Here is a 26,455-nt window from a genome sequence, read left to right on the forward strand (position 1 = left end):
AGGAGGCAAGGAAATACCTATTAAAGATAATCAGCGCTGTGCAGTTTCTGGCAAGACAAGGTTTATCTTTTAGAGGCCATGATGAATATGAGGGAAACTTAAATCAGCTTCTAAAATACAAGTCAGAAGATGACCCTAGCCTGAGCAAATGGTTGTCCCTCAAAACTGATTATACTTGCCCTCAAATTCAGAATGAAATCCTCAATTTATTCAGTAATTCTATAATCAAAAAAAAAAATCAATGCACTTCCGAACTTGCTGTTTTGTGTCATCATGGATGGTACCCAAGATTTATCAGGAAAGGAACAGGAATCAGTCTGCCTAAGATATGTTGATCATGATTTAATAGTCCATGAGGAATTTGTTGGCCTGCATGAAGTCTCTGTTACCATGAGAGAGAACCTGGCAAAGGTTCTGAAGGATTTACTGCTCCGTCTTAACTTATCCATCACTGGGCTGAGAGGGCAGGCTTATGATGGTGATGGTGCTGTGAATATGGCAGGAAAATATTCAGGGGCACAGGGCATCATCAAAGAGTGTCAGCCACTTGCATTATATGTCCACTGTGGTTCGCCCTGTGTAAATTTAATTACACAGCATGCTTGCGCAGCATCTCCTGTTATCCGTGACTCTTTGCAGTGGGTTCATGAAGTGAGAGTGTTGTTTCGCCAGTCTGTGAAGTCAATTTTCCAGGAAATTTCAAAGTTAGAGAGTGGATCAGACTAATTTGTACTTTTTTATAGACATATACAGGCATCAGACCATTGTATCCTGCAAGGCAAGGCAAGGCAAGGCAAGGCAAGGCAAGTTTAATTATATAGCACATTTCATACACAGTGGTAATTCAAAGTGCTTTACATAAAATGAAGTTAAATAGTCATTAAAAAAATAATCACAACAATAAAAACAAGGAATTTAAATATATATATATATATTAAAAACAAGGAAATGATATAAAAATTGATTTAAAATGAATAATATTCATATGAATAATAATATGAAAAATTCCTCGCTCTGGAGGAAATGGCACATGGTCATTCAGAGTCAGCTTGCAGGGCAAATGGTTTGTTTGATAGATTTCAAAAAGGCAATGTTTTGCTTGGCCTTTTACTTGCCTTAGAAATCACAGAAAAGCTTGAGTGTCTCAGTGCTTCTCTTCAGAGCCGCAGTCAGACAGTAGATGGAATACTACTACTGCTGCTGTCAACTGTGTGAAGGACACAATTGCAAAAAAGAGAACAGAGGATGCATTCCAAAGCGTCTATGACAAAGCAACACAAATGTGTAACTCCCTAAATCTCCAGTTGAAATGCCCCGTGTTTTAAACCCTCCGAAACGCCTGTCTGGTCAGGGTTCAGCACATGTACCTACTACTTCTGCAGAATACTTCAGGACAGAATTTTTCAAACTCCTTGATGTTGTTAATGTGCAGTTTCAAGAAAGATTTGAGCAAGAGGGTCTGCTTACGATCAGTGCTCTTGAAAAGGTACTATTGACAGGAGATGCTGATGGTGGTCTATTGGAATAGTATCCAGAATTGCACAGGGCTTCACTGAGGGAGTTAGCAATGTTTAAGTCCAAGTATAATTATAAGTCAACTACTGAGGCTGCAAGCATTCTTCAGAATATGTTGCCAGAAGTCCGTCAACTCTTTGACCAAGTGGAAACACTTGTGAGGTTGCTCCTTGTTTTCCCTGTTTCTTCAGCAGAGGCTGAAAGAAGCTTCAGCAGTCTTCAAAGATCAAAAACCTAGCTCTGAAGCACAATGGCACAGTCCCATCTAAACAGTGTTGCTGTGTGTCACATCCACAGTGACAAAATTGACAAAATAAAAAGGGAGATGATTGCTCAGCAGTTCATAGATGGGAAGGAATGTCGCAGAAACACTTTAGGAGATATATACTGAGATATATGTAAGCTTTAACACTGTGTAAAAAATCTACTACTTTTAAATAAACCAGCCAGAAAGCTTAAAGGAAATGGCACTAAATGTTTATTTCATCTCATTGGTTTAATTGATATAGGGTCTACATACCTTGACTTGTTCGTCTGTTGAGCTCAATACATAGTTTCTTTGCAATAGTTTGTTTTGAATTACTTTTATTTCATTCCTAAACAAGGACTGCAGAATAGAACAGAATAAAGTAGTATGTGAATGTGCAAGTATACATTACTGTGTGCCATGTACTGTACATACAACATACACAAAATACAATTTGAAATATGTAACCAATAGTACCCTTATAAGGACATCTTTATAACTTATACTTAAAAATGTGCACATTAGTACCTTAGAGTACCAATATGTACCTTAACCCTTTGGGGTCAACAAACGCATATATGCGTTTTGAGGCAGATTTTCCTGATAAGGCCGAAATGAGCTTGAATTACTCTGCCATTTTTGATCGTACAGATAAAAGCAATACACCATTCGAATCTGTAAGGGGTCTACTTTTATTTGTATACACTCATAATGACAACTAAACTTTGTGCTTCTGTCTTCTCCGTCTCCGCGAACTGTTTTTAGAAACGCGTCACTAAAATGAACTGTAACTCAGCAAATACTCAACACAGAGACATGGGAGTTATATCTATAGAAAGCTTGAAGTGTCTACTTTGAAATGAAGCAAGTCTTATCGAAAACAAACATTCTGTGATGAAGTAATCCATATGAAACCAACACGATGTTCAGTCTGTCCCGTCTGACTCATTATCGCTAATGTGACCCCGCCCCCACGCGTCTCGCGCTGTTCATATGTAAATAGCCACGTGGTAAGTGCGCGCGTGCAAACGCCCAACAACACAAACAAAGAGGAGGTCCTTCATCGCGGCTACTGTTCGCTTTCTGGAAGAAGACGCGCTGAGTAAAAGCAGGATTTCCTCCAAAGAAGAACACGATTTCATCCAGCAGAGGAGATGAGTAAGTAATGTTTCTTTTTTACATTAGTTAACGTTTTATTGTGACATAAACTTGAACAGATCTACTAACAGTTAGCTGGGTTTTCCCCCAAACGACAACATGATGAATGCTACTCGTCTAAGAATGTTTAGACCATGTTTATTATTAATACTCTGTTCACAAATATATTTTAATAGCGTGCTAAACAATAATAATTAGTTTCTCAGATATAAAATATCATTTTTTAATAGTACAAAGTACATCCTTTTATTGTACAAAGCATGTTTGAGTCTGTGGCTACAGAATCATATCATAGGCTACTATAAAATCATACATACTAGACTATATGACTGCAAAATCATAGCTGGGTTTTTCCCAAACTATAATTCCTGACTACAATGTTTGAAATCGTGTAAAACATTTTGAATATGATAGGCAGTTCATTGTATTTAAATTTCTTACAGCGCTATGATGTTTTCATGCTCTATATAAAACAATAAAAGTAATATGAGTGTACACTGTAACATGATGAATGCTACGAGTCTAAGTATGTTTAGTACATGTTTATTATTAATAGCCTACTCTGTTCAGAAATAGATTTGAATAACGTGCTAAACAATAATAATTAGTTTCTCAGATATAAGATTTCTTTCTCTTTTTTATGATAGTGATATATATGACATTAACATGCTCACAAATGTTTTTTTGTTTGTATTTTATTGAATCAGATACCAGCACCAGATGAATCCTGATGTCTCTTCAAACTGTTTTCCTCTGAGAGCGCTGTACCAACATCAGATGTTCAACTACACTGATATTCTATGTCAAAACAAGCTCCTTTTCTACTGATTATGTTTTTTTCTTCTTGAATCCATGGAAAGAAGTAGAAACACTTAAATAACACACGTAAATATCAGGTATGATTTACTTGTTTCACTTGTTGAACAGAATCTGTTGCAGGAATGACTCAAAGTCTGTTCACGTCTCTGTGGTTAGATCAGTGTGCACAATAATGTGTCTTTGACCTTCATTATGTATGTTTTGATTATACTGTGTTGTAAATAAAATACAAATAATTAAAAAAAAACCTTTTTTTCAATCTCCTCACATTCTCTCTTACCTGCCTCACAGTCACAGTCACACTGATGGGCCATTAGGGGCCCATAGGGGAGGGCCCTTTGTCTCTCAGGTGAAAATCACTTAATATTCATGGCCATTGCCACTCCCTCGCATATAGACCCTCGATCACAAAACATGTCTTGAAAATTTTAAATCAATATATTGTTTTCTATGAATGAGTAAGCAGAATAATTTTCACATAATTTTGAAGTAAATATTCTAGCCTACAAGACTGAATACTCAAAAGTCTTGGTCAGGACTATTTAGTATGGGTTTTATGGCCTTATTTCAGCTACATTTTTTTTCCAAAAACTTACAAACCACGCATAATATTTTTTTTCTAAAAAATGCAAACATGTACATCCATCTTGGTCACATATTATTGTAGCACAGTTTGTGCTGAATACAAAAAAAATTACATGTTGGTCAATAGTATGTTTTAAGTAGCTGAAATAAGCACAAATATCAGGGCATGTCAAAACATCTCAAGGGCCCCAAAATGACCTCAGACCCCAGAGGGTTAATGTACTGTACAACTATGAAACTTTTTGGGGTAAATAAGGTACAAAGATGTCCTTTTAAGGGTACTGTCCCAGTGACAAGCTGTTTTATTTCCTTATTTATTTCTTTATTTCTTTCTCTTTCTTTTTTCTCTCTTTCTTTCCTTCTGTTTAATAATCATATATAATAATATAATCATAAATCATATTAAGCAAAAAGGTATGATTAAAAATAAAACCTGTCAATTAGACAAGGGTTAACTGAAAAAAAAAAAAGGCTATAACACTGGACATTCCGTCCCCTCCACTTTTGAAATGATGGCTATGCCCCCTGGCGTCCGGTGTAGACACTGGTATGGTTAGCACAGCTTTTGGCACTGAGCCAGAGAGGGACTCTCTTAAGTGAGTGCTTAAGTGAGTGCTTGTTTATTCATCCACATAATGTTTAGGATATTTAATGTTTTAGACATTTAAAATACACATAATCACTATAAACCGTATATATTGAAACAGCAGTAGCCTAGTGTTCGGGGATATGGCGGATTGCCCCGCCCACACTCCCACCGCTATGAGCGAGTACGGACGGGCCTCTGGTGGATATTATGAGGAACTGAAGGACATTTTCTCTATGGATCTGATTGACTTTTTTGGGGAGGTGAACCCTAAACCCCCTGTCTTGCCAGATACTCCTGTCTCTCCAGCATCTCCTGCGTCTCCGCTGGTTCCGTCCAGCCCTGAATCTCCTGCGTCTCCGCTGGTTCCGTCCAGCTCATGTCCCCTGTGTTCCCTCCCAACCTCCCTCTCCCGCCTCCTCTCAAAACAGTTAGCTCTCTGTCAGTCCCTCGGCTCAACCCCAGTCAGCGCCTGCCATGCGCTCTGTTCTGCCGCCTCGGGACTTCCAGTCTCCAGCTCCATCCTACACAGAGGATCCCCTACCTCCGCCTCTAGCCTCTGTGCCCCCTGCTCCACCTCGGTCCGTCGACACTTCGGCTCCACCTTGGCTCCACCCTCCCTCGGCTCCACCGGAAACCATCGGCCATACGACTTCTCTGGGCTCCCTCGTCCCTCCGGCTCCGCCTTGGTCAGCTGTCGTCCTGCCTGCACCTACGGTTCCAGCTGGCTCCTCCTTCCCCCCGACTCCGCCTTCGTCCTCGGTCCCACCGGCTCAGCCTCTGACCTCTGGATTTCCAGCTCCTCCTCGGACGCTCGTCACCGCGGCTCCTCCTCGGCCTCCAGGACCATCGGATGAGCGTGGACTCATCGGCTCTTCAGCTCCATCTGGGTCTCCATCAGCGAGAGATGCACCTCTGTCGGTCGTCCCCAGGGTGTCCACGAATGTCAAGGCATCATTTCCACCCTGGCTCCTCCCGCCTTCGACTCCGCCCTGGGGCCTCGTCCTGGTTGGTCTCTGGCTCAACACCTGGCTCTTCCTGCTCCTGGTTTCCCCTTGGCTCCTCCCACCTTCCACTTCCCCATGGACTATTACTTTGCTCCGGGATTGGTTTGTCCTCTCTCCTGCTCCACTCCCTCCTCCAGAGCCCCTGCCCTCCCTCCTCAGTTGGAACTCTTTACTGCGCGAGGACACGCCTCCCCGGGAGGGGACGATCTGTCACATGTCTGTGTTTTGACTTTCTGTTCTGACCTAGTTTTTGCCTGTCTTGTTAAGTTCATCGTTATCACCTGCTGTTTCATTAATTATCAAATTAGTACCTGTGTTCTTAAGTCCTCAGTTCTCCCCAGTTCAGTTGCCAGTTCTGCGTTTGTATTATGTGTGGTGCTACATCGTGCTTCTGGAATTTACTCTGTTTCTTCTGTGGATGATAATTAAAAAGACTATTATTTGGAATACTCCTTCGTCGTGCGCTTTATTGGCATAGCACCCGTAACAGAAGAACTGGCCGACACTGTTAGACCGGCGTTTTTATCTTTTTTGTTTTGTTTAATTTTTTTCCATGGACCTTCCCCCCGTAAAACTTCTCTGCCTGGAGCAGGGAGATCGCCCGCTGGAAGATCACACCCAGGACTTTATTCAGCTCGCGTGCCTTACCCACTATCCAGACCGCTCGCTCTGTGTTTTTTATTTCACCAGCCTGAGGGAGCGGTCTAAGGCACGCGTTCCAGCGGGCGGTCCTAAAGAGGATTTCGCCGCCTTTGTGGAGTGGGTGCTGGTACACAACAACTCGGCATTCACCATCGGCCCTGTGGAGGACGATTTCACCACCAGCCCCACTCCACCACTGCCAGAGACCAGCCCACCACCAGCGAATGATGCGACAGAGGTGTCGCACGAACCCACCGCAGACCGAGGAGCTTGGCACGCCGCGATGGAGGAACTTGGACCGAGGACAAGGTTAGAAGTTACCATCGCCCTGGAGCCTAGTTCTCCGAAAAGGTCTGACCAAGTGTGTGAGCCGGCTACACCGCTGAGCACCGAGGGAGTATTAGTGGAGTTCGGGGATATGGCGGATTGCCCCGCCCACACTCCCACCGCCATGAGCGAGTACGGACAGGCCTCTGGTGGATATTATGAGGAACTGAAGGACATTTTCTCTATGGATCTGATTGACTTTTTTGGAGAGGTGAACCCTAAACCCCCTGTCTTGCCAGATACTCCTGTCTCTCCAGCATCTCCTGCGTCTCCGCTGGTTCCGTCCAGCCCTGAATCTCCTGCGTCTCCGCTGGTTCCGTCCAGCCCTGAATCTCCTGCGTCTCTGCTGGTTCCGTCTAGCTCATGTCCCCTGTGTTCCCTCCCAACCTCCCTCTCCCGCCTCCTCTCAAAACAGTTAGCTCTCTGTCAGTCCCTCGGCTCAACCCCAGTCAGCGCCTGCCATGCGCTCTGTTCTGCCGCCTCGGGACTTCCAGTCTCCAGCTCCATCCTACACAGAGGATCCCCTACCTCCGCCTCTAGCCTCTGTGCCCCCTGCTCCACCTCGGTCCGTCAACACTTCGGCTCCACCTTGGCTCCTCCCTCCCTCGGCTCCACCGGAAACCATCGGCCATACGACTTCTCCGGGCTCCCTCGTCCCTCCGGCTCCGCCTTGGTCAGCTGTTGTCCTGCCTGCACCTACAGTTCCAGCTGGCTCCTCCTTCCCCCGACTCCGCCTTCGTCCTCGGTCCCACCGGCTCAGCCTCTGACCTCTGGATTTCCAGCTCCTCCTCGGACGCTCGTCACCGCGGCTCCTCCTCGGCCTCCAGGACCATCGGCTGAGCGTGGACTCATCGGCTCTTCGGCTCTTCAGCTCCATCTGGGTCTCCATCAGCGAGAGCTGCACCTCTGTCGGTTGTCCCCAGGGTGTCCACGAATGTCAAGGCATCATTTCCACCCTGGCTCCTCTCGACTCCGCCCTGGGGCCTCGTCCTGGTTGGTCTCTGGCTCAACACCTGGCTCTTCCTGCTCCTGGTTTCCCCTTGGCTCCTCCAACCTTCCACTTCCCCATGGACTATTACTTTGCTCCGGGATTGGTTTGTCCTCTCTCCTGCTCCACTCCCTCCTCCAGAGCCCCCGCCCTCCCTCCTCAGTTGGAACTCTTTACTGCGCGAGGACACGCCTCCCCGGGAGGGGGCGATCTGTCACATGTCTGTGTTTTGACTTTCTGTTCTGACCTAGTTTTTGCCTGTCTTGTTAAGTTCATCGTTATCACCTGCTGTTTCATTAATTATCAAATTAGTACCTGTGTTCTTAAGTCCTCAGTTCTCCCCAGTTCAGTTGCCAGATCTACGTTTGTATTATGTGTGGTGCTACATCGTGCTTCTGGAATTTACTCTGTTTCTTCTGTGGATGATAATTAAAAAGACTATTATTTGGAATACTCCTTCGTGCGCTTTATTGGCATAGCAGCCGTAACACCTAGCCTAATAACAGGCTAAACCTTCATTATAACCATTATTGCGCTTGTCTCCGTGACAAAAATGAAATTTGAAGATATTATCAATATTTTTTGAAGAAAACGCATCATCCAATCCGTCTTTTACTCAATGAAACACCACTAATTATGATATCTTTATAATTATACTTACTATATAGACTACAGTATTAATTATTTTAAATTTACTGTAGTAATAAATACAGAGACAGTCGTTTGGGCAAATAGCACTAATGACTTGTTTGGGACTTGAAGCTTAAAGTTGAGGACTTGCAACTCGACTTGAACTTACTCGTCTTGACTTGGGACTTGACTCAAGACTTGAATGCTTACTTGTGACTTGCAAAACAATGACTTGGTCACACCTCTGATTACAGACTTGACACAGCACTCATTTGTAAATCGCTTTGGATAGAAGTGCAAGAATCCACCCGCCAGCCCAAAAAGCGGAATCCAGCAGCCTGGTCGGAGGTTTAATGCGTGTTCAATTTTGGTTTAGCTCCGTGTTCAATCTGACTCCAATTTCAAGTGATCATTAAATTTGGGCAATATTTCGAATTAAAAACTGATCACAAATATCGATTTTATATTAATTTAGATATTTGGTTATTCTGGAAATCCTATAATTTCAATTATTCGTTCATTAGCGACCCAGTGTCGCTTAGCAATTCACTTGGCCAACAGTGAACTCACGGCACAAACTCACCAGTTCTGTACTTACTCAAAGGATACAGGGTGATTATAATACCTTTAAGTATGCCACACCCTGCAAGCAAATAACAAAAAGTGTATTTTTTCCTATAATCACGAAAACTGTAACTTAAGTCAGTGACCAGTCAGAAATCTGAAGTTCCCTAAAGATGTACCCCATGGTCCATTCATTGGTACTTCGGTATGATCTATCCTGGATGCAGATTTGCGGAAACACTACACTACGATTTTAATCTACTAGAAATAATCATGATTTCAGAGGAGATAAGAATAAATCAAATATAACAATTTATTATTAGTCAGGTAAAATTGTATCATGCCAATTACATAATGAAATGATTAGAAGCCAATTTAGAAAGAATAATGCAATTGTGAATCACATTGTAGCCGCGTGGCAACCCTACTCCTGTACATAGATACTTCATGATCATGATCCTTCAGAAATCATTGTTGAAATTGTTCTGCCGCATGTTCTGAGTTTGAGCTCCATCAAGTTAATTCTTTATCGTCTATTTTCTATCTTAAAATCAATTTTATACACCATAATTTTTGTTTATATAATGTGTGAATATATCCCCTATCGCATTCTACAAGAAAAACAATCAGAGCACATCGTTATCACTAGTTTTATTTTGATTTCCCAAGTCCGCTATTAGCTTATAACCCATTAGCATCGCCAGCGTGGTTGCCGCTAATCTCGCTTACACTGCTAATACTCCATTCACACACATTACCATTGTTTCACTGTTACTTGCTTTAATGGCGGATTTGTGTCTACCTTTGAGTGCAGGTGAGGAGCTGGAGGCCATGGACAAGCAGATCTGCGACCTGGTGGAGAAGCAGGCCCAGCTGAGAGCGCGGAGAGCCGCATTGGAAACATCCCGGGCTGACACTCACAAGTCTGGGATAAGTATACAGCACGCTGCTAACACTCCCACCACCTCTACTCCATGTGCTTCTCTGCACAGGCCCCGCGCAGCCAGGATGCGATCTTCCCAGATGTACTTCACTCCGGCGCCAGGACACAACGGACCCTGGGTGCACCAGCAGTGGAAGCCGTGAGCCAGGCCCCGGGCGACGACCTCTCCCCCTCCGCTGCCTCCGGCCTTCGAGATCTCCACCCGGAACCACTTCGCTCCCCTCCGTGAGTCAAAACATGACGCTGTGATCATCGGAGTCTCCATCGTCCAGCACGTTCGTGCTACGTTAGCTGAAGGTAAAGTGCACACTCACTGTTTACCTGGTGCTCGTGTTCTCGATGTTTCTGCGCAGATACCCGCGATCCTGAAGGGCAACGAGAGCATCGGCACTGTCATGCTGCACGCGGGGGGTTAACGACACCAAGCTGTGGCAGACAGAGACACTGAAGAGGGACTTCAGGAGCCTGATCGAGACGGTACGCAGCTTATCGCCCGCATCTCAATAAATTAGAATGTTGTGGAAAAGTTCATTTATTTCAGTAATTCAACTCAAATTGTGAAACTTGTGTATTAAATAAATTCAATGCACACAGACTGAAGTAGTTTAAGTCTTTGGTTCTTTTAATTGTGATGATTTTGGCTCACATTTAACAAAAACCCACCAATTCACTATCTTGACAAATTAGAATATGGTGACATGCCAATCAGCTAATCAACTCAAAACACCTGCAAAGGTTTCCTGATCCTTCAAAATCGTCTCACAGTTTGGTTCACTACGCTACACAATCATGGGGAAGACTGCTGATCTGACAGTTGTCCAGAAGACAATCATTGACACCCTTCACAAGGAGGGTAAGCCACAAACATTCATTGCCAAAGAAGCTGGCTGTTTAAAGAGTGCTGTATCCAAGCACGTTAACAGAAAGTTGAGTGGAAGGAAAAAGTGTGGAAGAAAAAGATGCACAACCAACCGAGAGAACCACAGCCTTATGAGGATTGTCAAGCAAAATTGATTCAAGAATTTGGGTGAACTTCACAAGGAATGGACTGATGCTGGGGTCAAGGCATCAAGAGCCACCACACACAGACGTGTCAAGGAATTTGGCTACAGTTGTCCTCTCCTGAACCACAGACAACGTCAGAGGTGTCATACCTGGGCTAAGGAGAAGAAGAACTGGACTGTTGCCCGGTGGTCCAAAGTCCTCTTTTCAGATGAGAGCAAGTTTTGTATTTCATTTGGAAACCAAGGTCCTAGAGTCTGGAGGACGGGTGAAGCTCATAGCCCAAGTTGCTTGAAGTCCAGTGTTAAGTTTCCACAGTCTGTGATAATGTGGGGTGCAATGTCATCTGCTGGTGTTGGTCCATTGTGTTTTTTGAAAACCAAAGTCACTGCACCCGTTTACCAAGAAATTTTGGAGCACTTCATGCTTTCTTCTGCTGACCAGCTTTTTAAAGATGCTGATTTCATTTTCCAGCATGATTTGGCACCTGCCCACACTGCCAAAAGCACCAAAAGTTGGTTAAATGACCATGGTGTTGGTGTGCTTGACTGGCCAGCAAACTCACCAGACCTGAACCCCATAGAGAATCTATGGGGTATTGTCAAGAGGAAAATGAGAAACAAAAGACCAAAAAATGCAGATGAGCTGAAAGCCACTGTCAAAGAAACCTGGGCTTCCATACCACCTCAGCAGTGCCACAAACTGATCACCTCCACGCCACGCTGAACTGAGGCAGTAATTAAAGCAAAAGGAGCCCCTACCAAGTATTGAGGTACATATACAGTAAATGAACATACTTTCCAGAAGGCCAACAATTCACAAAAAAAATTTTTTTTTTTTTTTATTGGTCTTATGAAGTATTCTAATTTGTTGAGATAGTGAATTGATGGGTTTTTGTTAAATGTGAGCCAAAATCATCACAATTAAAAGAACCAAAGACTTAAACTACTTCAGTCTGTGTGCATTGAATTTATTTAATACAAACCCGATTCCAAAAAAGTTGGGACACTGTACAAATTGTGAATAAAAACAGAATGCAATGATGTGGAAGTTTCAAATTTCAATATTTTATTCAGAATACAACATAGATGACATATTAAATGTTTAAACTGAGAAAATGTATCATTTTAAGGGAAAAAGAAGTTGATTTTAAATTTCATGGCATCAACACATCTCAAAAAAGTTGGGAAAAGGCCATGTTTACCACTGTGTGGCATCCCCCCTTCTTTTTATAACAGTCTGCAAACGTCTGGGGACTGAGGAGACAAGTTGCTCAAGTTTAGGAATAGGAATGTTGTCTCATTCTTGTCTAATACAGGCTTCTAGTTGCTCAATTGTCTTAGGTCTTCTTTGTCGCATCTTCCTCTTTATGATGCGCCAAATGTTTTCTATGGGTGAAAGATTTGGACTGCAGGCTGGCCATTTCAGTACCCGGATCCTTCTTCTACGCAGCCATGATGTTGTAATTGATGCAGTATGTGGTCTGGCATTGTCATGTTGGAAAATGCAAGGTCTTCCCTGAAAGAGACGACGTCTGGATGGGAGCATATGTTGTTCTAGAACTTGGATATACCTTTCAGCATTGATGGTGCCTTTCCAGATGTGTAAGCTGCCCATGCCACACGCACTCATGCAACCCCATACCATCAGAGATGCAGGTTTCTGAACTGAGCACTGATAACAACTTGGGTTGTCCTTGTCCTCTTTAGTCCGGATGACATGGCGTCCCAGTTTTCCAAAAAGAACTTCAAATTTTGATTCGTCTGACCACAGAACAGTTTTCCACTTTGCCACAGTCCATTTTAAATGAGCCTTGGCCCAGAGAAAACTCAAAGCCTCTGGATCATGTTTAGATATTGCTTCTTTTTGACCTATAGAGTTTTAGCCGGCAACGGCGAATGGCACGGTGGATTGTGTTCACCGACAATGTTTTCTGGAAGTATTCCTGAGCCCATGTTGTGATTTCCATTACAGTAGCATTCCTGTATGTGATGCAGTACCGTCTAAGGGCCCGAAGATCACGGGCATCCAATATGGTTTTCCGGCCTTGACCCTTACGCACAAAGATTGTTCCAGATTCTCTGAATCTTTGGATGATATTATGCCCTGTAGATTATGATAACTTCAAACTCTTTGCAATTTTTCTCTGAGAAACTCCTTTCTGATATTGGTCCACTATTTTTCGCCGCAGCATTGGGGGAATTGGTGATCCTCTTCCCATCTTGACTTCTGAGAGACACTGCCACTCTGAGAGGCTCTTTTTATAACCAATCATGTTGCCAGTTGACCTAATAAGTTGCAAATTGGTCCTCCAGCTGTTCCTTATAAGTACATTTAACTTTTCCGGCCTCTTATTGCTTCCGGTCCCAACTTTTTTGGAATGTGTAGCTCTCATGAAATCCAAAATGAGCCAATATTTGGCATGACATTTCAAAATGTCTCACTTTCAACATTTGATATGTTATCTATATTCTATTGTGAATAAAATATAAGTTTATGAGATTTGTAAATTATTGCATTCCTTTTTTATTCACAATTTGTACAGTGTCCCAACCTTTTTGGAATCGGGTTTGTACACGAGTTTCACAATTTGAGTTGAATTACTGAAATAATTAAACTTTTCCACGACATTCTAATTTATTGAGATGCACCTGTACATAGTGATATTCTCAATGTTACTCTGAAAACAGGATACAGGTTGAACTTATTCGAAATACTTCTGCTGAATGTTACACTGTCAGATATGCAAGAGAAATCTCTCCTATCTCTTGCTCTGGCTACTGTGTATAGACCACCAGGGCCATATACAGATTTTCTAAAAGAATTTGCAGATTTCCTCTCAGACCTATTGGATTATTTGTTGATAAATCACTAATTGTCGGAGATTTTAACATTCACGTTGATAATACTACTGATGCGTTAGGACTTGCGTTTACTGACCTAATAAACTCTTTTGGAGTCGAGCAAAACGTCACCGTACACTAGATTTAATTATATCACATGGAATTGATCTTACTGATATAGATATCATATAGTTATGATGTTACTGACCATTTCCTTGTATCGTGCATGCTGTGTATATGTCTCCGCGTTATCGTCTGGGCAGAACTATTGTTCCAGCCACTAAAGACAGAGTCACAAATAACCTGCCTGATTTATCTCAACTGCTCTGTGTACCCATAAATACACATGAACTAGACAAAATGACTTGCAACATGGCCACTATTTTCTCTAATACATTAGAAGCTGTTGCCCCCATCAAATTGAAAAGGTTTAGAGAAAAACATACTGCGCCATGGTACAACAGTTATACCCATTCTCTCAAAAAAGAAACTCGTAATCTTGAGCGCAAATGGAGCTTAACTTGGAAGTTTTTATAATTGCGTGGAAAAACAGTATGTCCAGCTATAGAAAGGCTTTAAAAGCTGACAGGGCAGAGCATATCAGCAAACTCATAGAAAATAACCAAAACAATCCAAGGTTTTTATTTAGCACAGTGGCTAGACTAACAAATAACCAGATGCCACCCGATCTAAATATTCCCTCAATATTAAGGGTTAAGGGTGGGTGAAAGGACAGTTGTTTCTTCTAGATCTTCCCGTCAGACTAGAAAGTTTATTGTTTTGCTGCATGGCATGTGTTGCGAGAGTTCCTGAGTTTTGGCTTCATGAGGAATTAATTTCACAGTGAAATAATTTCACTCCTTTCAAAAGCGTCTAAATGATTAAATGTAAATGTATAAAATCTTAAAAATTGTAATAGCCTAATGAAAAATGAGTGCACGTTTCCAATATATGTAGTTTTGTAAGGTACAAAAGCTCTGACATGGAGTGGACAAATATAGTTGAAAGATAGAGAAAGAGAAAATTAAGCTACCTGTCAAAAATAGCAGCATAAGAAGCTTTCTCTTGCTGACTCCGAGTGTAAAGTTTATTAGTCTCATTTTTTTTTTCGCTTAAGTTAGCTTCACCGGAGTGGCACAAAACGAGCAGTAGCCTAAATGATGTCATGAGCTTAGCGGTAGAGGCATTTACATTTTAAAAACACAATGACAGCCTAAAAACAGACTTCAGTCACATGAACGACTGTAAATAATTAACAAAATGTACCGTATCCTAACTGCGTGAGTTTAATCAGATTTGTCATCATTAATTTTTCCTAAAAAATATCTGGGGGACCCCCTATTTTTTTTTTAATCTGTGCTTCTCATCAGCTCTGCACTGTCTAGTGGGTAAGGTTAGCACAGTTTCAACATACAAATTTAACTATGCACACAGCTAAATAAAACAGGCTGGGTGCTGATTAAAATTTCTGAAATAAATATTTCTGCAAAGCATGTTAGGTTGCACAGAAGAATCACAGATCTAGGACCTACCCCGTACAGCAGCAGAGGACCATTATTTTGTTGAGTGAACTGATGATGACGTCACGGGCTACGATTTGGTTGACTAATCGGCGAAAAAAATAAATAAATAAAATTGAGCCAAAATCTTGTTTTTTCGTTTTTTTTGAACAAATGAAAAAAAAGAAGAAAAAAAAGACTGTTTTCTCGTTTCTGCTTAATATTTCATTTCATTTCAAACTATTATAACTTACACGGACCCAAAATTAAATAAAACGATTGGACGGAAGATACCCTGACTGACCCTCCATACTAAACTAAACCGCATTTAAGGAAGCCATGTTCTATTTTATAACTGCAGTGCATCCTGAGATCCATTTCATAAGACCTGGCAACCAACATTTAGAACTCTGAGCTTTCTTTTGTCGTTTCTTAAGTGAGTATTGCTTCCACCAGAAAACAACCTTTCTCTGTTTTCTATTAATCATTCCATTTTAATGCATTTCTAAATATTTGAGAAGATTGCAAAGCTGGTACCAGCTTCCTCATTCTGCTAGATGAGCAATATAGACATTTTTACAACATAAACTTTTTCTTATTACTGTGTATTTTAAATTTGAGAGAGGATTTGGCCACACAGGTCAAATTTCAATACATCCACTGCTCAGGATTTAAATTTCAAATCTTCAAGCACAGACTATTAACCAAAGAAATGACTCATGACTGTGCGATTAATTAATTATTAAAAATTTGGTGTGTGGTCATTATTAACAATAATGCTAGTGTAATACTTCTCATAAATGGTGCATTTGGCTTTGTGTTCCTCTCTTTCAGATTATGTTTCAGCTAAATCTGGGTTATTCCTCACAAAATAGGGTGCAAAATTGAAAATAAATAAATAAAACAGACAAATGAAACTACATTTATGTATCTATAATTTTAACTTTATATTTAATAGCAATCAAGATGTTTTTTAACATTTCAAAACACATTCTCATGTTAGTAGACAGATTGCACTTTTACATATGACCAACATTTGAACATGTTGTTTCCTATATCCACTTACATTCACTAGGATCTTAATATTCAGATTTAAATATCTAAAATTATCCAAAAATGATCAGAACACATATGATCAGAATACAAACTGTATTATGTATAGATAGGCTATGTTTTATCCAGTGTTACAGTATATGTTCCCTGAATCCCTAACTCTGCTAGAAGTGATGACTATCAATCCACAAAAGCAATATATGCTGTCAGGTCACATATTTAGTATTTATACATTATTAGAAAAAAATGAAGGGTTACTTCACCCCAAAGTTAACATTTTGTCATTAATCACTTACTCCCATGTCGTTCCAAACCCGTAAAAGCTTAGTTTGTCTTCGGAACACAATTTAAGATATTTTGGGTGAAAACCGGGAGGCGTGACTGTCCCATTGACTGCCAAGTAAATAACACTGTCAAGAAAAGTATGTAAGACATCATCAAAAACGATGTTACGTCAAAATTACGCCACTGTAATTTTACGAAGCTACGAGAATACTTTTTGTACACAAATAAAAAAAAAGAATGACTTTATTCAACAATTTATCTCCTCCGTGTCACCATAGTGCCATTTTGGAGAGTATCCACTGGATGCAAATAGTTTGCTGTTCTGTGTCAGTCGCACCACATGGATACGCTGTTTTCGCTGTGAATAAAGTCGTTATTTTTGTTTTCTTTGTGTACAAAAAGTATTCTCGTAGCTTCGTAAAATTACGCTGATGTAATTTTGACGTAACATCGTTTTTGACTATGTCTTTCATACTTTTCTGGGCCTTGACAGTGTTATTTACTTGGCAGTCAATGGGACAGTCACTAGCCTCCCAGTTTTCACTCAAAATGTCTTAAATTGTGTTCCAAAGATGAGCTAAGCTTTTACGGGTTTGGAACGACATGTACCCCCATGACAGTGATTAATGACAAAATTTTCATTTTGGGGTGGAGTAACCCTTTAAACACTATTTTATAGGGCTACCCCCTAATAGTCGACTAATCGTTAGTCGATCAGAAGAGGCTTGGTCAACCAAAATTTTATTAGTCACTTAGTCGCAGGAAAAAAAATTAATTCCACAGGCGAAGTCACGCAGTCTGTGACTAACAGATCGTTAATGGTTAGTCTATGGTAATAGCCTACAGTACATCAAGCAGGACATCCAAACGCTCACCTATCATTCATCGACCCCAAATATGGCTTATCATCTGAAATATGTAAGTATTAGCAACTTTACATGGCTGCTCAATCTAATGTTAACCTAGAGAAATGTGCGCTCTTGTGTCTGTGCGGAGTGTGAAGCTGAACAGCATGCTCACTGCAGGACAGATGGAGGCGCCGCTGCGTTCACTTGCTCTTAAAATACCGGTCATTTTTGGTCATGTAATACCGTACATCTTTCAATTCTGAAAAGACTCTATGTTTATTTTTGTGCACTCACAATAAAAACAAATCACGTTTTTGTGAAATAATGAAAGCAAACAGGATGCGCTTTCTGCCATCTCGGTCTGTGAACTTTAGCGCGAAACTGTGTATATCTTTACCTTAAAGACATAAAAAAATATATCTACAGAGAGTGAAATGTCTACTTTCAAATGAACCAATTCAAATGGAAAACAAATATTCTCAGATTATGTAATCCGTATGAAACATGCATACAGGCCAGGGGCATAGCGTCTGGGTATGCAGGTGCATATGGGCCTGGGCAGGTTGGGGGCTTGCCGAGCCGAGGGGGAACTTTTAATTAAAACAAGGGAATGAATATAGAGCTGAATGAATATTCTCTGCCCGAGTCCGACGCGAGCCTGTGTCTTTTTTTCTCTCGCTCTCTTCCCCATTACACAGCTGTTGCAGCCATTAAAATAGTTCCGTTTTTAATGGCAAAGTGGTTATATTTCGCTTCATTTCTTTATTAAGTTAATTTAGAAACATGATTGGAACATTTTATGTTTGTTAAATTCAAATGTTTTTTTTTGTTTTTTTTTTTAAATACCAAGTGGCCAGCGCCAGACAGTGAGTTGAGCATATGTTTGATCAGTTTAGCCTTCTCAAATAAACACGATTTGAGACATAAAAAAAACTTGCATTTCACAATATAAATTAAAAGAATTAAGATAAATGTGTGATAAATATCCAATCGCTTGTGCGAAGACTTCACTTGCATTTTTTTTCTTAAGAGTGGAAAATTAATACGCTGTCATTTTTCCTCAAACGTAAGAGAATACATCATTCGGAACTACAAATAGTTTTATTTGTGTGCACTCACAATATCAACACAATGTTGTGCTTTTGTAAAATAAAGAAAACAAACAGGGTGGCTTTCTGCAGTCTTGATCTTGAGTAGGAACGCTTCACAAAAACAGAACCGAAACTCAGCAAATACTTGCCTCACTGACATGATAAATATATTTATAGAATGCTATAAATTCCTACTTAAAACAAAATAATTCAAATAAAAAATGAAAAACTCTTTCATTATGTAATCTGTAAAGATACATTTCTCTCTAAAGGCGCGTCCAATGAGGAGATATGGTGAGTCAGGATCGTCAACTTCAATCTATTTTTTACTTTTTTTTTTTTTTGGGTAGCTGTGCCAACAAGATTGTGTTTGCATGCAGTAGGCTAAAAATAGCCGACAGTGGCATTTTAGTGTCACGCTGAAAAATAACTAACTAAATAAATAATATTAAAGTCATACTATTTTAAGAATAACATCAAAATTACGATAATAAAATCATGTTATATTGCGTGAAGTTAATATGAAAATTACACCTATACTCCCAACAACAACAACAAAAAAAAAAAAAGTCTGTGGCATTCAACCTGTCATTCTTAACACGAAAAACAGCAATAAAGCGTAGGCTTATAGATGTTTTTGAAACTCTAACTGATCGATTTCATGAGACATTCGTTTGTATTAAATTGTTCTAATTTTTTATTTCGTGCTGCAAATATTAAAGTGGAACATATCATTGATTCACATGCCGTTTGAACTGAGGCGAATATAGTTATATAGGCTTGCGTGCTACAATGACTGGACTTGCAACGTTAAATATTATTTCGAAGTAATTATACCGTAATTAAAACAGCTTGTGAATAGTCACGTAACATTATTTACGTCAGAAAAATCAGCAATAAGTTAACCAAGTTAGAGCCCATATCATTTGCAGGGGCCCGTACAAATTTTTTGCATATGTGCCCGGGGTTGACTTGCTACGCCACTGATACAGGCACATATACAGCGGAGATGTCAAAATATTTTGACATTATATTGACAAAAAGTTATGAGACATGCATGTCACTGAAAAACAACCTTGTTTTAATATGATATAATATTATTAAGTGTTGCTTTTGATAAAACAAGCTATTTTTCATAATTTAAAAACATTTTTCTCCATTTTATAGCATATGAATAATTGAACCCTTCTCTGTGGAAACACTGTTTTAGATGTAGTGAGAAGATAATAAGTGTCATAGATTTGATATAATAAGGATAAAATTAAACTGAAGGGGATAATTGTGTTAAATACATTTTATTATTTATCCCAAATAACATTTACAATTGAAAATATTTTCAGTTTTAAACCTAATAGCAGTTACCATTGCTGGACATGTTTTGTCCCATGTCTCAAAAATCAGTGTCCTGTAATTTAAAAGTGGCTAAAGGCAAAAATAAGAAACTTACTGTGTATTCAAAATCATAAGATCTTAAAGGAAGTGAAGATATGTTATCTTACCTTCATTCCATCGATACCTGGAATACCAGGTGGCCCAATGGAACCCTACAAGTGAAAAAAAAAAAAAAAAACTGTGAAACACTCACACAATAGGAAGAATATATAAAATTTTAAAAGATCTAGAACATTTTTTTAAATGATTTTAATGAACTATAAGTTGTAAAATAATTACATACAACTACATTGCCAGTACAGTACATATCAACTGACACTATATATTTATTTGTCATTCAAAGTGATGAAAACTGAGTACAACATGGATTAGGCTTAAAATATTTCTTACCCTACAATCTAGTGGACAACTTTAGAATTACAGCCTTCATCTACAGCAGTTTTATTAAAATGCTACGCATTTAGCCCTATTTAGTCTGTTTTTATATTGTTTATCAACAGTATACATTTTTATATTGTTTAGATCAACTAGCCAAGTAGACAGATATGAATGTTTATTCATATCCATACTGAAAATAAGTAAATATTGTTAGCTGATGCTAACTGTCTAGCTAACAAGCTTGCTGGTGCTAAGTTTAGGACATTTTTAGATATAAAGTCCAAATATTTTATTCACCCACCAAAATAGATTACATCTGAGGGTAAAAGAAAGGATGTGGTGTTCAGAACATGGGTAGCTACAGTAATTATCAAAGTGGGAAGTGATGCCCTCTGGGGGCATTTGGCCAGGGGTGTTTTTACACCACAGACGAGGTTTGAGAAGAAAAAAAAAAATCATGAAACTATAATTATATTTTCCTTAAAATGTTCTTCCTAACTTCAGGCCGTATCCTCATGTCATATACAGGTGCTGGTCATATAATTAGAATATCATCAAAAAGTTGATTTATTCCATTCAAAAAGTGAAACTTGTATATTATATTCATTCATTACACACAGACTGATATATTTCAAATGTTTATTTCTTTTAATTTTGATGATTAGAGCTTACAGCTCATGAAAGTCAAAAATCAGTATCTCAAAATATTAGAATATTTACATTTGAGTTTGAATAAATGACCATCCCTGCAGTATAAATTCTGGGTATCTCTTGTTCTTTGAAACCACAATAATGGGGAAGACTGCTGACTTGGCAATGATCCAGAAGACGAACATTGACACCCTCCACAAAGAGGGTAAGTCACAGAAGGTCATTACTGAAAGGTGTGGCTGTTTACAGAGTGCTGTATCAAAGCATATTAAATGCAAAGTTGACTGGAATTTGGGTAGGAAAAGGTGCACAAGCAACAGGGATGACCGCAAGCTTGAGAATACTGTCAAGCAAAGCTGATTCAAACACTTGTGAGAGCGTCACAAGGAGAGAACTGAAGCTGGAGTCAGTGCATCAAGAGTCACCACGCTCAGACGTCTTCAGGAAAAGGGCTACCAAGCCACTTCTGAACCAGAGACAACGTCAGAAGCATCTTACCTGGGCTGTGGAGAAAAAGAACTGGACTGTTGCTCAGTGGTCCAAAGTCCTCTTTTCAGATGAAAGTAAATTTTACATTTCATTTGGAAATCAAGGTCCCAGAGTCTGAAGGAAGAGTGGAGAGGCACAGAATCCATGTTGCTTGAAGTCCAGTGTGAAGTTTCCACAGTCAGTGATGATTTGGGCTGCCATGTCATCTGCTGGTGTTGGTCCACTGTGTTTTCTGAAGTCCACAGTCAACGCAGCCATCTACCAGGAAATTTTAGAGCACTTCATGCTTCCTGCTGCTGACAAGCTTTATGGAGATGCTGATTTCATTTTCCAGCAGGACTTGGCACCTGCCCACACTGCCAAAGGTACCAAAAGCTGGTTCAATGACCATAGTGTTACTGTGCTTGATTGGCCAGCAAACTCGCCTGACCTGAACCCCATAGAGAATCTATGGGGTATTGTCAAGAGGAAGATGAGAGACACCAGACCCAACAATGCAGATGAGCTGAAGGTCACTATCAGAGCAACCTGGGCTCTCATAACACCTGAGCAGTGCCACAGACTGATCGACTCCATGCCACGCCGCATTGCTGCAGTAATTCAGGCAAAAGGAGCCCCAACTAAGTATTGAGTGCTGTACATGCTCATACTTTTCATTTTCATACTTTTCCGTTGGCCAAGATTTCTAAAAATCCTTTCTTTGTATTGGTCTTAAGTAATATTCTAATATTTTGAGATACTGATTTTTGACTTTCATGAGCTGTAAGCTCTAATCATCAAAATTAAAAGAAATAAACATTTGAAATATATCAGTCTGTGTGTAATGAATTAATATAATATACAAGTTTCACTTTTTGAATGGAATTAGTGAAATAAATCAACTTTTTGATGATATTCTAATTATATGACCAGCACCTGTATGTGACGTTCTGCAAAACAACAAGTTTTAAAACACTTTTTTCTTACTGGTGAAAATTATTAGATGGTCAAATCTGTTTCATTACAAGCTTCACAGTGAACATTACTACATCACTCTCGTCAACGTAGTCCATATCAACAACAACATATATATCTTGACTCCATATAGTGGTTATTTTGGGAAAATCCCAGGTATTTTGTGCAGTAGGATTCTAAAAATATGCGCAAATATAAAATTAAATTAAGTAGTCCATATAAAATTGCAAAATAAATCTATCTATCAGTACTTTTTTACTTAAGTACATAAACAATTTAGTACTTTTGTACTTTCACTCGAGTAAAATTGAAAAAGCAGTACTTTTTTTTACTTTTACTGGAGTAATATCTTAGTATTAAGTATGTATCTGTACTTTTACTTAAGTACTTGATTTGTGTACTTCGTCCACCACTGGTTAAAGCTAATGACTGTAAATTAGAAAGTTGATTAGAACAATACATGTACAGAGTTTGGTGACTGGCCGAAAAACCTAACCCCCCACTTTTGTGAAAGGTGACGCCATGGAGTGCCTCCTTCATGGCCACTTCTGAGCTTTTGCCAATGCCTAATTATGAAACTCTGATGTGTGTGTCGAGATTCATGAAATTCTAAGCATGTTAAGTGTTTCAAAAACACCGGAAAATATTAAAGTTTGACTTAATTTGTATTGTGAACTTGCACATTCACTGTAACTTTGCCATTGCAACATTTTAGTGCAACCACTAATAGCTGCAGTTGGATTTTTGAAGACCTTTAGTCTTTTTCCATATTTGCAGGAAATGCACTAAAACACCAGTCTGTAAAATTTTTAGAACGTTATAGATGAAAACCTTCTTCACGGTCACTATTGTGACCGGTGGGATTAAATGGGTGTTAAGCATAGTTGTTAGCAGTTCTTACATTTATTATTATATTTTTTTTTCTATTGTAAAGTCAATTTCCTGTCAGGAGATTTGCCAAAGAAAACCTCTTTAAGTTATTCTGACAGACTGCTGTAATAAGGTCGCATTCACGAAAAAGTAGCTGTTTACATTGGGTCCTCAGGACATGAGTCAGCCACGAGGCACACCCAAATGAGGCGAGCACAGTCATTAACACAGCAGTGTTTCATCGCCTCAATGTCCTGGGGAGTCTGTCGATTGCTGACCGCTCAAACAAACAGCATTAATGAGATTACTTTGACTTGACATTAGGTAGCTGCCGGTGTATTCCAAAGTACATCAGCTAAGTCAGTACTTCCAAAAAAAAAATTACCACTACACATGTTTTTTCCATACAGAAGTATGGAGTTACAAATGTGTGTGTAACAGTACAGAAGCCCTAAGAGGCCATGCATTATTATTTTTTTTTTTTTCGTTCTTGTCTTTACATGATATTGGTGAAAGGTCGCTCCACAGAAGAAGAGGTTCATGATGAGATAATGAAGTCTTGCCACACCCCAGACTCAGCCCATCCCCATTTTGGAAGTCTGCAGATTTGTTAGTTTAGTATTCTTATACGCAATACAAATGACATGGGGAAAAATGAGCCTGGGCAAAAGTGAAAGGGCACTTTCACTTATTAGTGTCCTTCACAAGCCCACATACAGCCAAAAGCATATTAACAGACTCAATAATAAGGTCATTTAAATCTTCTGTTCTTTTTTTTATTGTAATTTGTTGTAAAACATGCAAATTACAGCAAAAATTACCACAGAACATGCTTTTTACCCATTGTTACAAATGTGTGTGACAGTACAAAAAACCTTCCTCTGAGAATACTGAAGCCCTATTGAATAACATGAGTTTAGTACACTGCTCAGTGATGCTCAGAGACATGACATGGAGGCTGGTTCAGCAGCTGTGGTTCAGCTGTGCTGAAACTTTCTTCATCAGCCACTCTGCTCTGTCTGATTAAAGATAACAATGGAGGACGACAATGATGTGTCAGAACGAGATCTTGGTGCACCCCCTACTTGGTCTGTGCACATGCCTCAGGATCATTCTTGCTCACCTCCGTGGACAACGCCGACCACTGGGGTTGTAAGAACCTCCTCTCCTCCAAACAGAAAACACGGTGGTGGTAGTGTACATAAATCACCAGAGGGAGTCAAATCACGGACCTTAAAGAAGCGTCCTTGGGGCAGCCAACATCTTGTATCGATTCAGGTAATGCATGTGAGAATGCTCATTGCCTGATGTTTTTTCTCTGATGCAATTCCCTCTGGGAGTGGATATGCTCACACAGCAATGGTGGAGTGTTCCCAAATATGCATTTCCCACAGTGAAGATCATGCATCTAGTAGTGGGCAAAATGAGGAAGGAGAGAGTGTCGGTCCTTTCGTACCCCTTTTCCCAGCCTGTGTCTTTTCTCAAACTGAATGTGTTTCCACTATTGAAAGGGGGGTTCTGGGCTAAAAAAGATAAGTTCAACACTGGCCCTAAAAACTTGCTGGTCTTGAATAGAGCTGGGGAGCAGGGCAGCTGCAGTCTTTTTAAGCAATGTGATAATGTTGCACTATATTTCTTTATATGTCTAGATGGCAATCACATGTCCTCTAAGTGTATATGGCTGCTATAACAGCATATAATTCTCCAACTGATCCTGGTCAGCAAAAATAACCTGCCTATAAAATTTCTCAGAGGCATAAGAAGGGTTAACCCCCTCACGCAACATTGCCTCCTTGGGCATTAATGCAGTCTGCCAATTTACGAGAATTCTCTCTCAAGACAATGCTTTTAATCATGCTGGCTTCAGTAGAGTCAAGTCAAGTCACCTTTTTTTATATAGTGCTTTTAACAATACAGATTGTGTCAAAGCAACTTTACAATATCAAAATAGGAAAATAGTGTGCCAATAAAGTAAAATGACAAGATTAAGCACTCAATTTTCAGCTAAAGGCATTTCATTATTGAATTCAGTGATGTCATCGTCCAGTTCAGTTCAGTTTAAATAGTATCTGTGCAATCAAGTCGATGATATCGCTGGAAATGAAGTATCCCCAACTAAGCAAGCCAGAGTAGACAGCGGCAAGGAACCAAAATTCCATTGGTGACAGAATGGAGAAAAAAAACCTTGGGAGAAACCAGGCTCAGTCGGGGGGCCAGTTCTCCTCTGGCCAAGTAAAGCAAGAGAGGGAGATGCAATATCTTTGACTTACAGCTTGGGGGCATACAAATACGTGACAACTCCACTAGGAGTATGGCTTCCTCATGGTTACGGGTGAAGGGGGTATCCATTCAGGACATTTATCTTGTTAATTACTTATAAAGCCCTGAATGGTTTAGCTCCTCAGTACTTCAGCGAGCTCTTATCACAATATAGTCCTCCACGTCCACTGCGTTCTCAAAACTCTGGCCGTTTGATCCGGCAGATCCTTTTCCTATTTAGCACCCAAACTCTGGAACAATCTACCTAACACTGTTCGGGAGGCAGACACACTCTGTCAGTTTAAATCTAGATTAAAGACCCATCTCTTTAGCCTGGCTTACACATAACACACTAATACGCTTCTATTATTCAAATCCGTTAAAGGATTGTTAGGCTGCATTAATTAGATCAACCGGAACCGGGAACACTCTCCATAACACACGATGTACTCGTTACATCGTAAGTAGAATGGCATCTACGCTAATATTTGTCTGTTTCTTTCCTATTCTGTTTCTCAGTCCGTATCCGATCAGATGGTGGATCAGCACCAAGAGATGATGTCTACAGCCCTGATCGTCAGCAGAGACCATGACACCCAGATGACCCCCAGAGACATATCCCCAGCGAAAACCTCGATTAAAATACAATAAAACTAAAAAATATAACAAAATAACTAAAAATATAATAAAATACCTATCTAAATAATACTACTATTGTTAGAAATTGCAACAAAATTAAAATAGAAATATAAACTTTTGAACTGCGGGTTTCGTCTGGTCAGAGGAGAACTGGCCCCCCAACTGAGCCTGGTTTCTCCCAAGGTTTTTTT

The 26,455-nt window shown here is 40.0% G+C and overlaps 1 protein-coding gene across 3 annotated transcripts in view; it reads right to left on the reverse strand.

Annotated features, from left to right (window-relative positions):
* Positions 1-26,455, reverse strand: part of LOC131543604 (collagen alpha-1(XXV) chain) — a 471,411-nt gene that overhangs the window by 93,900 nt on the left and 351,056 nt on the right. For 2 of the 3 annotated variants that reach the window (XM_058781121.1, XM_058781120.1), the window contains exon 10: positions 20,132-20,176. In XM_058781121.1, the coding sequence (XP_058637104.1) occupies positions 20,132-20,176 (45 nt within the window). Of the gene's footprint in view, positions 1-7,129; positions 7,213-20,131; positions 20,177-26,455 lie in introns of all 3 variants that reach the window. The other variant, XM_058781122.1, reaches the window with a different exon arrangement.

This window comes from Onychostoma macrolepis, chromosome 07, assembly GCF_012432095.1.
Source record: "Onychostoma macrolepis isolate SWU-2019 chromosome 07, ASM1243209v1, whole genome shotgun sequence".
Taxonomy (NCBI): domain Eukaryota; kingdom Metazoa; phylum Chordata; class Actinopteri; order Cypriniformes; family Cyprinidae; genus Onychostoma; species Onychostoma macrolepis.